The sequence below is a fragment of the Cydia fagiglandana genome, chromosome 1 (assembly GCF_963556715.1).
Source record: "Cydia fagiglandana chromosome 1, ilCydFagi1.1, whole genome shotgun sequence".
NCBI lineage: Eukaryota > Metazoa > Arthropoda > Insecta > Lepidoptera > Tortricidae > Cydia > Cydia fagiglandana.
The window spans coordinates 9,678,466-9,691,077 of record NC_085932.1 but is presented as its reverse complement, the minus strand read 5'-3'; the positions used below and the strand labels follow the sequence as shown (position 1 = coordinate 9,691,077).

The 12,612-nt window shown below is 37.3% G+C and overlaps 2 protein-coding genes across 2 annotated transcripts in view; one reads left to right on the top strand and one right to left on the bottom strand.

The window, feature by feature from the left end:
• Nucleotides 1–12,612, bottom strand: part of LOC134663836 (ATP-binding cassette sub-family G member 1-like) — a 34,064-nt gene that overhangs the window by 6,717 nt on the left and 14,735 nt on the right. Inside the window, exons 2-6 of the mRNA XM_063520352.1 lie at nucleotides 4,623–4,740; nucleotides 2,776–2,965; nucleotides 2,117–2,262; nucleotides 972–1,210; nucleotides 165–400 (exon numbers count right to left, since the gene is read on the bottom strand). Of these exons, the coding sequence (XP_063376422.1) occupies nucleotides 165–400; nucleotides 972–1,210; nucleotides 2,117–2,262; nucleotides 2,776–2,965; nucleotides 4,623–4,740 (929 nt within the window). The remainder of the gene's footprint in view (nucleotides 1–164; nucleotides 401–971; nucleotides 1,211–2,116; nucleotides 2,263–2,775; nucleotides 2,966–4,622; nucleotides 4,741–12,612) is intronic.
• LOC134663570 (uncharacterized) lies at nucleotides 11,036–12,588 on the top strand. Its single transcript, XM_063519978.1, has 4 exons — nucleotides 11,036–11,133; nucleotides 11,368–11,520; nucleotides 11,818–11,973; nucleotides 12,238–12,588. The coding sequence occupies exons 1-4, from the start codon at nucleotides 11,053–11,055 to the stop codon at nucleotides 12,388–12,390; spliced, it is 543 nt and encodes a 180-aa protein (XP_063376048.1). The 5' UTR covers nucleotides 11,036–11,052; the 3' UTR covers nucleotides 12,391–12,588.

The following is a 12,612-nucleotide window of genomic DNA, read 5'->3' as shown; positions in this document are numbered from 1 at the left end:
CTCATAAATGTGGGTAAAATAAAAAGGCCACTGCCACAGAGACGTTTCATAACAGAAGTAATGACCAACTAAATTGGCTTGAACGTTATAAATGAATCAATAGTGCGTACCCTATTATATAAGCGTGAAAATATGCGTATGTGTTTATGCGTGCCGGTACTCACTCGATTTCTAAAAGTCTGCAGCAGCATCCTCCTCAGCAGTATACAAAACTGCTGTGTTGAGGTGCTGCCGTAGGTGTAGTTGTGTTCCTCGACGCCCCCGGCGTTCAGCTGCTCGATGTCGTCACGGTCCGCGGCCGCGACGGCGTAGTCGCGCCAGCGCTGGCTGCGCCCGTTCTCCACCGCAGCCACCATGCGGTCCACGTGCGACCCGTATTCGCCGCTTGACACTTCTATCACTAGAAACGAAGTTAAATATGTAGTAGGTATTTCTAAATCAAATCCAATTTATATAAATTATAGTAATACTCGTAACTTAATGGAAAAGCAAAATAATGCTGTATGTAAATACATGTACCAATTTGCACTGCAAACTAACGGCTGATTGAATTAATTACCTAGTTTATTTACGTAGGATGCAAAACGTTATTTTTGCAACGTAACGCAAACTATAATCAATATTACCAAGCCATAATTGAACCCCAATTGGAGCCAATTTTTTTTCAATACCCTAGTGTATAATTCAGTTGAGTTGTATCTAAAAGAAGCAAGTAGACTCTGGCCACGCTAACTTTGCACAGAATTAGCAGTCACAAATGCAATAATGCCATACTGACACTGCGGGGTTGCGTAATGCATCGCAGCTCGCAGCCATAATGTGATTTGTAGTGTTTAGTTTTTTTTAAATATATATTTATAATATGTATGCTAGTTTTATGGTATTTATGTATGGCCACTAGTTGCCTGAAATAAAAAATTACATTTCGTTTAACGTAAGTAGCACTTGGCATCAGGTGGTCAGACTCTTACCAAAGTCAGCTGGGTTATAGGTCGTCGGGCATATCAGGTTGAGTTCGTTGAGGAAGGGCACGACGCCCGCCGAGGTGCCCTGGTAGGCGCAGCGGCCGCCCGCCACCACGTACACGTGGTCGAACTCGGCGAACAGCCGCGCGGAGGGCGTGTGCAGCGAGCACACCACGGTGCGCCCGCCGCGCGCCACTCGCTTCAGCAGCGACACGCACGTTGACGAAGCCACGTCATCTAGACCACTGAAATGTGAATTTCCTTTTATCATCATCATCATCATCTCAGTCATAAGACGTCCACTGCTGAACATAGGCCTCCCCCTTGGACCTCCATTCGTACCGGTTGGAAGCGACCCGCATCCAGCGTGTTCCGGCGGCCTTAACAAGGTCGTCCGTCCATCTTGTGGGTGGACGTCCTACGCTGCGCTTGCTAGTCCGTGGTCTCCACTCGAGCACTTTATGACCCCATCGGCCATCTTCTCTGCGCGCAATGTGGCCTGCCCATTGCCACTTCAGCTTGCTAATCCGGTGGGCTATGTCGGTGACTTTAGTTCGTCTACGGATCTCCTCATTTCTGATTCGATCACGCAGAGAAACTCCGAGCATAGCCCTCTCCTTCCTTTTATACACACCAGCAAATTTGAGGTTAACTTTGTCTAATATTGTTGGCGCCTAACGCACATAACAACCATAACACTGTTGGAAAACTCATTCAATTGTTTGCCATAATGTCGCGCAATGAACTCCATAATTCAAATAGATTATTCAATGGTTGTTACTGCTATTATGAAGACGTTTAACAACTTGAATTAAAAAATACAAACCGATAAGTAGATATTTAATGACACGATATGCCATGCATACAACAATGCGCCTACTATACAAAAGTTCCTGGTGCTAAGTACAATCATAGGCAAGTTATCAACACAAGAAATATCTACCTACTTATAAAAAATTTATTTTTGAACATGTAAGATTCATGGGCTTATGGTAAGGTAAACGTTCTAGTGCTCGACATGGTAATGCCCAAAAGATGACACCTTGCTGTCACCTCTATTGACAATGAATTAAGTTTCAAGATGACGTACTAAGACCGCGTCGAGCACCAGTACGTTTAGCTTACATAAAATAAGAATAACATGACAGTACGTGGTAGGTTCGTCGAGGAACACAACGGGCGGGTTGTTAAGCAGCTCCAGCGCTATGGCGAGCCGCTTGCGCTCGCCGCCCGACAGCCGCTCCGTCACCGTGTCGCGCGCCTTACTCAGCCGCAGCAACTGCACGATTTCTTCTACCTACACAACATAGTTATATTGATACACTGAAATAAATGTCATATACTAAGAAAAATTTACCAAGACCTCCAGTGCCACAGGCTGGAATCGAACCAACGTCCTTTGCTATCGCGGCAGCGGCAGGTGCCTGCGCCATTCGGCCACCAGGCCACAGGGTCGAATTTTTCCAAGTATATGCACTTCTTACTGAGGGCTTATGGCGCCCCCTGGATATCCCTAAGGTAGAACAGTATGGTTCGGACCATCGCCTGGGGCACTGGAGGCCTTGGTCACTTTTTCTTAATACATTTGACATGACATGTCATACTGAATATGACATTTATTTCAGTTTATAATTTATATAGTAGTGTTTCTACTTGAAATATAAAAACAAATAAAAAATATTTTTTGAAAATAATTTTATTTGTTCTAATACTTTAATACTTCTAATAGTATAGTTGTATGCAGATTATTATGAAAGACTACAATTAGATAGAGTATGAACGGCTACAGTCTACATGACGTTATACTTACAATAACCCCTTTCTTTTTCCTGCTGACTTCCGAGCCCAGCTTGAGGTCCGCCGCGATGGCCATGGCCTCCTGCACGGTGATAAGGGGCTGTAGCAGGTCCTCTTGCATGATGTATCGAGACAGTTTGCGGAACTGACGCAAGTTTCGAGGCTCGCCGTTCGTACATATCTGCCCGCTAGCTCCTATTACTCTGTCAAATTCATAAGGAATAACAATTATTTATTTTCAAAAACCAGAACGAAAACTGTGTAAACATATTCCACAGTAGTGTATACGAAGTTTACTTTAACGAAAACAGAGTAAGTAGGTATAACACTTTAAACTCTCGCGTTTTGTACACATATTCAATTACACAAACGAAAAACAATGAAATCGGAATTAAAGGTAAAAACAATGAAATTATATCGCGGTAGACCCGTTTGTGTAATTGAATAAGAGTAAGTAGGTGTCATGTTAAAACACAGATTTTCACACGATAATTAATCAATATCTGGAAGACCGAGCTTTACTCGGAAAACATTATAAAAACTCAAAAATGCGCGTTTTCCCAGAGATAAGACCTATCGGCGCCACTCGGGAAAAGAAATAGAGATGCACTAGATAAGATATAGTAAAGATATGTGACGTTCCACGGCGAAAGGTACCATTACCCCGACTGAATATTGGAGCGGCTTTAATAATAAGCGTAAGCGCCAGCTGCCATAAGGTACCTTTTGCCGTGGAACGTCACATATCTTTACTATTTCATATCTAGTGAATGTCTAACGGCGCGATATCTTAAAGTTCGAATCGCGACGTAAATAGCTAGATCGATTTATAGCCCCCGAAAACCCCTATATAGCAAGTTTCATCAAAATCGTTAGAGCCGTTATATATATATATATATATATATATATATATATAAGGTACTTGCGCCTAATAAGGCCCACTTTTAACTTAATTTTTTATTTTTATCATTTTTGATATGAACTTGCAATTTTGTCTATGGTACTAACCAAACATGGGCGAGAAATTTAAACTCATTTACACTTATAAAAGTATGAAATTTTGAAATTGAGCAAACTTTAAAACTGGGCCATATTAGGTGCAAGTACCTTATATATATATATATATATATATATATATATTTAGTTAGATAGAAATAGGTACTACTCACTCTTTACACACTTCAAAAAAGTTACCGTTACAAAAAACACAAATAATTAGATAGACGCAGACAACAGGCGGTCTTTATGTATTATCATCAGTCATGTATAGGTATATGTTCCTATATCTTTTTTGCATAAGTAGGTATTATGATTTACCGAAAACTGAGATGATGTTAGGTATTGTTTTTATAGCTACAACTTAGCATAAACACAACATATTGACGCAAATAATTTCCTTGTCTCACACGTCAGGTAGAACTTCCTGGACAAGTACAACAAGAACGTATATTATATTTTCGAAATTTACGTAGACGTAGACATCGTAACATGTCGTCATTTTCTAGTTTGTTGAATAGAGCTTAGATGCAGTTAGTATTTTTAATACAGCCGCAAATTCATTTCTCGAAAGCGATTTTAATTTAACCAACAGAGTGCAATTAATTAAAAAAAAAATGTAGCGTGGCGTTGCGAACATGGTCATCACTTGTCATAGTAGTTACGTCACGTCAGGAAGTGCGACGTTTTGAATAAAAAAAGTAACGATACATCGCGTGCTGAATTATTTTATAAGTATAAACATAAATAATAAAAGTTGTTCAGTATGCAGAGTATGGCTGATGGTAAAATTTTCATCCTGTATATACTGTATGAATATCAGTTTTTTTTTTAACTTGAAATGAATATGCTTAATGGTTATACCTGTATCCAGCTAGTATGTTGAGCAGCGTGCTCTTGCCGGCTCCCGAGGGTCCGAGGATCGCCGTCAGCTGCCCCGACCGGAACTCGCCCGTGATCCCGCGAAGGATGAGTTTAGATTCTGCCGGTAAATAAAGTTAAGATTTAAATTGTGTGTTTTTTTAGGGTTCTGTACCTAAAGGGTAAAAAGGAACCGGTCCGTCTGTATGTCTGTCATATCGCATTTTAATAATTTATCAACACGAATACGCTAAAGTCATAAAACAGCTTCAAAGAATAGTTATATGTATTGCTTAGCAATTAGCATGAGTTCGCAAACGAAATTTACAATGTAAAAATATATAATTATATGTAGTTAAGTACTTCTCTAAAACAATATTTTAATACCTATGTCAGTAATTATTTGCGAGTGTTGTTCACGTCATTATTTTGATCGCACGGATTAATTTCCTTTAGCAATCTTAGATATTTTATAAAAATCCCCGCGGACTCTTGCCTTTTTATTTTATCAACGTACCTACCTAGTATATTTATTAGTAGAGATGCCCCGAATAGTGAATTTGGCCGAATACCGAATACCGAATATTCGGCCCCTCTCTCGGCCGAATACTGAATATTCGGCGACCGAATATTTGGCATGAAATGCGAACATTATGAAAACTATTCGTCAACAAAGGACAACGTTTGCTAAGATTTATATTTTTATGTTGAACAGAATTAATAAATGTAGTTAGAATCAATCAAATCAGACCCATGATAAAAATAAATATTTTGTAATCAACAAATGCTCAAAAATGTGCCTTCGTATTCAGCTACTTTCCAAGAATACATTTTAAATATGAAATATTACCTAGTTTTTGGTAATTTTTCTTTTTAGGTAGGTGCCACAGATATTCGGTATTCGGCCGAATAGTAGGCAACATTCGGCCGAATACCGAATATTCGGCAAAGTGGCCTAATAGGCCGAATACCGAATAGTTGCCGAATATTCGTGGCATCTCTATTTATTAGTACCTAATTAGTATTTTATCTTTCAAGCACGGTGGCGGGAAATTTCGAGTACCTAATGACCGGGATACAGTCAGCATCAAATAGATAGTAACGGTCAAAGTAGCCAAATACATTGGAATACAACCTTATTTCTAAGGTAACAAAGGTGTTTTCATTCATTCATTTTCATTAATTTCATTCATTACATATCTTAGGGGACTATCTAGGTATTTGATTCTGCCCTCCTAACGATAAGTGCAATAACTAATTTTGAAATCTCAGTCGCTTGTTTGACACATTGTATGAGAACAAGGTATATTATTTAATGATAATTTAATATGAGTCATTGCACTTATTGTTAGGAGGGCAGATGCTGAGTCTAAAACTAACAACATGATTGTAATTATATCTAACAAACCACTTCTCTTCTTAGGTGGATTTAAAACCTCCACGTGAGGCCAAAACCAAGATTATAAGATTTGCACGATATTATAAATATTAGGCATTGCAAGGTCCCGTTGCAAGCACGCGATATAATCAGTTACCGTCAAGGGTATGTTATGATGTAATGTACCTAAATATTACATAGAAAGGCACGAGAAAAGCAGCCGCTGTTTTCTTTGTACACTTCCAGCGCTTAAATAATATTTTTCAATTATTCTACAAATCTTGCCTTATCATCATTTTGAATAAAACCAAACAAAGGATGCCAAGTCAATTATTTCGGTAGTCATGCACTATTTTCAAAACCACACTGAGTTCTGCAATAGGGGTCACGATTAATGTCAAATATAATTCGCAGATCACTGTAAATTGCCCATAATTACCTCAAGAGCTCAAGTAAACCGGAGTCAAGGCTCGGCGGATTATTTTTTACCGCGAGTTCGCAACAGTCATCCTATTATCAGCATTGTACTCGTATGCCTTACTACGGTGCCATAAAACAACAACAGTTATCGCAAGAAACCGGAATGATCATGCTGTCATCCTCATCGACAATCAAAAAATGTTTTAAGCCCAGTAATCTTTCTTTCTTTATAATAACACCAAGTATTCTACAAATAAATCTAAACAAATGAGTATGATAGTTTCTAATTTAGTTTTTTGTCATAGTATGGGTAATTAGAGTTATTACAGTACAGCAGAACTAAAAAAAATAACAAGTGTTGTGGACGGTTTGATTACACTTTATTACAACACTCTTATACAAATCTTGTTGAAATAGACTAGATAACTTGCCACTATTATGTCTAGTAAGTATTCATTATCTCGTATTGTTGGTCATTGTGAAACCTGAAAAACTTCCAGACAATAGTGCCTAGAAAATACACCAGAATCAATTTATTACAGATAAGTATACATTCGCGGTTACAGTCAGCAGCAAAAGTACCTAGCTATAACCTGATCTGATCACAGTTCACTTTTCTGTTAAAAGAATAGGAGTGTGTAAATGTGGTGTCTCACCCGCATAATTATTATCTCCTTCTGCTGACTGTACTACCTACGGATATTATTGCACTTTTATCGTCTAAATACCGTGGCATGCGACACTCTCGTACTTTACATTCTTGTAAAAAATGGCAGGCATTGTCAAAGACTAGGCGTGATCATGTTAGATTAGAGCCACAGAATGACTACTAAAATCTGCTATCAATAGAAATGTTCATTTTGAGGCCGCGAATTTCTAGCGTGACTGTTTTATTTTTTTGGATTGTAATAACAACAAAGCTCCATCAAAAATACACGTTTCTGATGTACAACTGATGATTACCTAGTTGTAACAACTTGACTGCTTGAAACACATTCAAATCACGTATGATACCCAAAAATAAAACAATTTTCCTATACTTACTTAGGTGGAGCACGCAGTATTATGTAAAGCCATGGAAAACAGAGGTAATATCATGGTGTGTAAGGAGGCCAAGGACGAGAGTAGTGAACTCGCTGAGACTGATGTGTCACCGTGATAATGATAAGTAGAACGAAATATCACAGAAGCAACACCTAAAGTATGATTTGCAGATATCGAGCATAAACACAAGAATTTCGTTGTTTTACGGCAAATAAATGTATATACGAGTAAGTAAATAGAAACAAAAATAATGCATGACGTAAAACCCACGCTAAAATAACGTATTAACTAAAATACTAATAGTAAAACCGGACAAGTGCGAGTCGGACTCGCCCACCGAGGGTTCCGTACAAATTTAACAAATTAATTTAACAAATTTTTATTTTATACAAATTATTTTTTTTTAATTTTTCTCGGTACTTGTAGTGTAAGACAACAAATTACTCGCCAAATTTCATAGTTTTGTAGGTCAACGGGACCCTATACATTTTGATTCACTTTCAAGTTTTCACTTTGAAGTATACGTGTTTTTGCGGCATAATCGGCCGGATCTTTGTATTAACGTTAACTTAGAAGTTTGATTTTTTCACAGTTCAAGGAACTTTCAACCCGATACCTTCTTAACGCGCGTTCCCGAAATAAAGGCCATAAAGGGTCTTGCTTGACAGACAGGCAGAAGGAAGGAATGACGGACGGCCGGACAGATGGATCCTTATAAGGATTTGTTTTCCTTTTGAGGTACAGACCCCTAAAAAGGAGGTGACATTGACAGCCAGGCCAAGTTGTTGAACTCATACTGCCGTCAGGTGGATGAAAACAATAATTAATATACCTACACTGAACAATAATAGTACTATTTATAGATACCTACATGTTCATAGAGTCAGGACAAGAGTAAAGTTGAATATTTTGACGTTTGAACTTATAGCTAGTCAATTACCTCGGTTAATTCCTCGAAACACTTTTGCCCTGTGAAATTAGTACGCTTTAATACTCGTACTATTGGTAGAACGAGTAATTAAATATGTACTGAATACACAGGATGTTTGGTACACCGTTTGCCAAATTAAAACGGCAGATAGGTTGAGTTATTTGCTATCTTCTCATGCCTAGAAAACGAAAATTGGCCATGGTTTTTTTTTACTACTACGCAAGTAAAAATTTGAAATTTACGAAAAAATTGCATAGAAGTGAAGAAATAAATGTGCGCCAAATTAAAAATTTCTAGCCCTGAGAAGATAGCAAATGACCGAACCTATCTGCCGTTTTAATTTGGCAAACGATGTACCCAACACCTTGTATTTGATGGCTGCATTATTGTTGGTTTTCTTTTAGTAGTATATGGTGTTCATTATGGTGATAAACGGTTTACACTCTTTAATGGTTACATTACATAACAAATTATGATGTTTTCAAATTATTCAGTGGCGGATTTGCCCCAAGGCCAAGTAGGCCCGGGCCTAGGGCAGCAAGATATTAAGGGCGGCAAATTGTGACAAAAATTCGCTAACGATAAAAAGAGATACCTAAATCAAAATGTACCTAGTCAATATGATGGATGCTGAGAAAGGGGCGGCTACAGAGCCTGAGGCCTAGGGCGGCAAAGACTACAAATCCACCACTGAAATTATTGCTAACATTGATTGTTATCGTGCCCCTAAACAGGGCGATGAATATACGCGCCTTTTTTAAATAACATGAATCGCTGCCAAGACTATGAAACTGTATTTTTTCCTATACCCGACATCAATCTATTAACATAAACACAATCGTATCAGAGGTTAACCAGATTCAAAGAACGTAAACGAGGAAATTCTAGCAAAAGAGTATTTATGTGTAGGTATTACATTTACAATGGTGTTGTTTTCATTATGGTATTTTCCAGAATAAGGTGTAGTACAGGTAACCTGCACTGCAATAGTTATTAACGATACAAGTACGGAAAAGAGGAAATTCGAAACGAGTTTAAATAAACACGACCGAGGGGAGTGTTTTAAATCGACACGAGTATCGTGCAACGTTTTACAGTACATATGGCCCTTTAAACTTTTGACATACCTACGCACGGAAAGTGCTGTTTCCCGCACTAGTGCGGGAAAGTAGGACCATACGTACTGTAAACTTCTTTTCTAGTTAGGGCAAATGACCTATAATTGCAGATGAGTAAAGTTACCAGAACTCGACGAGCGTGCAGGCTAGCATCCGGCAACGCGCATGTAACACCTCTGGAGGTTGAAGGCGTCCATAGGTTAGGGTGACCGGTTGCCAACAGGCGGGCCGTATACTTGTTTGCCACTGACATAGTATAAAAAAATGCCTTGACAGCGCAAAAAAGGAATACAATCTGTTAATTTCACTCCATAATGTTCAATGATTGATTGCTTCATAAGGTTAGACTGGTACCTACTTGTCTCACTACGGGCTAAAACGCTAAAAAAGAGGAAATTCGTTTTTTTTTTGCGAAAAACTATTTTTTTAAGTTATGGTTCTTATAACATTTTTCAAAATAATGCATAATTAAAGCAGAAAAAAAAGAATCTTGTTTTTTTGTATGGAACCTAAACATAGGTGTCTTGTTTTGAGGCAACTATTAGTTGTTCCGGCTTCTAACATTCAGAACTTCAGAACAGAACAGAACAGAATTCAGAACTTATTTTCCAACTCGAATAGAGTACAAATGATAAGCAGCCTCTGTAGAACAGAAAACTTTCTTATAATAAGTAATTCAGCCCCGATATCACACACTTTTTCAATTCACCATATATAACTTATGAAATATTTACTAGGTATGTACGTTACGTTTAGTTATATTAATACCTATTTCAATTGCTCAACCACAACATAAAATAAACAATTTGAACTTGTATATATGTAACCTTAGCATTTTCCTGATTAGGTACATAATTTACTGTCATCATGTTAGCCAGACAGATATGATCTGGAGTCGCATTCTGATCTTAATAACAGGTCAGCATTTGATCTGGATTTGTTGTGTTGTGAACGACACGTTAGTCATGGTATGACTGACACGCCCCCTGTTATTTTAATCAGAATACGCCTCCTGTTTTAAAACGTCAAATAAAATAGAGTTTTCAGAGCAGATATGTTTATCTGAGTGAAAATGGGTTAACCGATTGAGCTAACATACTATTTTATACCTACTTGATAAACAATTGCTTGCAATAACCGAAAATTAACCAGTGTCATATTACAGTTCATTACTTAGTTATTTGTTTTACAACAAGTTGTTGTTTAACCTCTCGTGTTAATATTGATACCCGAGCAAGCGAAAGATTCTAAAATTGAACCACGAGCGTAGCATGTGGTTCGAAAAGTGGAATCTTGAGCGTTTCAAGGGTTTCAAGGCACGAGGGTTAAATTAAATTTTTAGCTTGATGATACGAATTTAGACAAAAATCTACAACAGGAAACTACAGAGACTTAAAGACCCACGGACAACAAATAAAATTAATATTATTAGGGTTCTCTTTTGAGATTCCTATGTAACCCTAAAATCTGTATCATGCTATCATTGATTTCTATATAAAAGGAACGATTCATCACTTTACGTTTATATACGATGAATTAACCATGTTGGCATCACCATTATGTGTTTTTATTGTACTTGCAAATATACTGATATTATGTTTGAGTTTTCCTGGTAAAATATTGGTAAGGTTATGTTAAAATATTTATGGTTTTTATTTATTAGATGTATGAAAAAATATGAGAAAATGTTTATTGTATTAAACAATACAATTTGAATACAAGTAGACTTGAGTTCTCCTGTATAAAAAAAAAACACATTGAAATGGGAGCTTCTTACTATTATTTACACTTTACACCAAGCATTGAATACATTTGTACCTGTCAATAACTCTATACCTACAACCAAATTCTCCTTAGGGACCTGGGATTCCTATATTTAGAAAATTGGAGCCCTGCAATCCGCCTACATCGGATATTGATATATCAGTGACACAAAGGAAATTCAATCGATCCACTAATGTGTTTGATGTATCCATAATAACTCCGTGGCCACTGGGAGAGAACATCATTGTGAGTACAATTTACTGCCGAGGACGTGGAAACTAATAATTGGGATAATTTTGCTAAGAATTGGGATAATTTTACCCCCTTAGGGTATATATATGCCAAATAAATCCATTTTATGCCAAAAATGCCTTACATCATTTTGGAAAAGAGCTGATAGTCTTCGAACTGCTGAATCGATTTCTAAGACAGACAGCAAACACACAGACAGACAATCATTGGCGTTAAAAAAGAAATTTAATTCAATAATAACATACCTAATTGGCTAAATTAGAACCGATAATCATGCAATTCAATTTTTAGTTGGAGTTGTCAGCTTCTATAAAGAAAGAAGGAGGGTACAAACCAGGATACTACTACTTAAAGGACACATTTTGTGCTATCATAAAAACTGTGTTCAACGATGTGTTCCAGTCATTTTTAGAAGCCATAGAAGTCGAAAGCTGTCCTATACCAAATGTAAGTGGAGCGTTTAATGAGCAAAGCTAGAGTTAGTCCAAGAAAAGTCTGCAGAGATTTTGATAGCCCACGCAGTGCACGTGTTATTTTAAACGTCAAACTTCTATGAGATAGATTATGAGGGTATAAATAACACTTGCACTGCGTGGGCTATCAAAATCGCTGCAGTCTTTTCTTGGTACTAGCTTGGCACCCTTGTACATGAAATTATTAGTTATACATAAGTTATTATTGTAATTGCAAGAGTTTTTTATTTTATTTTAGGGCACACACAAAGTAAAAGATTTTTTTTTGGACAATCAAGAAATGCCCAAGGATGTCCTTTATGGGGAATATAAGGCAGATGCAAAACTTTACAGGAATGAAGTGCTTGTAGGATGTAATGTTGTATACATGGATTTCGAACCCAAGGATTAATTGTAAAAGTTTCACATTCCACATAATATTATGAAATTTTACCGTGAAAACGCGTTTTCACCCAGGAATTTAGGAAAACTAGTTTCAACTAGGTAAAACGCGTTTCCACTAAAAACGGGTTTTCCTGATAACATGAATATTTTTTCTTCAATATTTTCCGTAAGTAACTTGAGAATATTAAATAGGTATGTACCTCTACGATGTAATAATTCATTCCCTGTC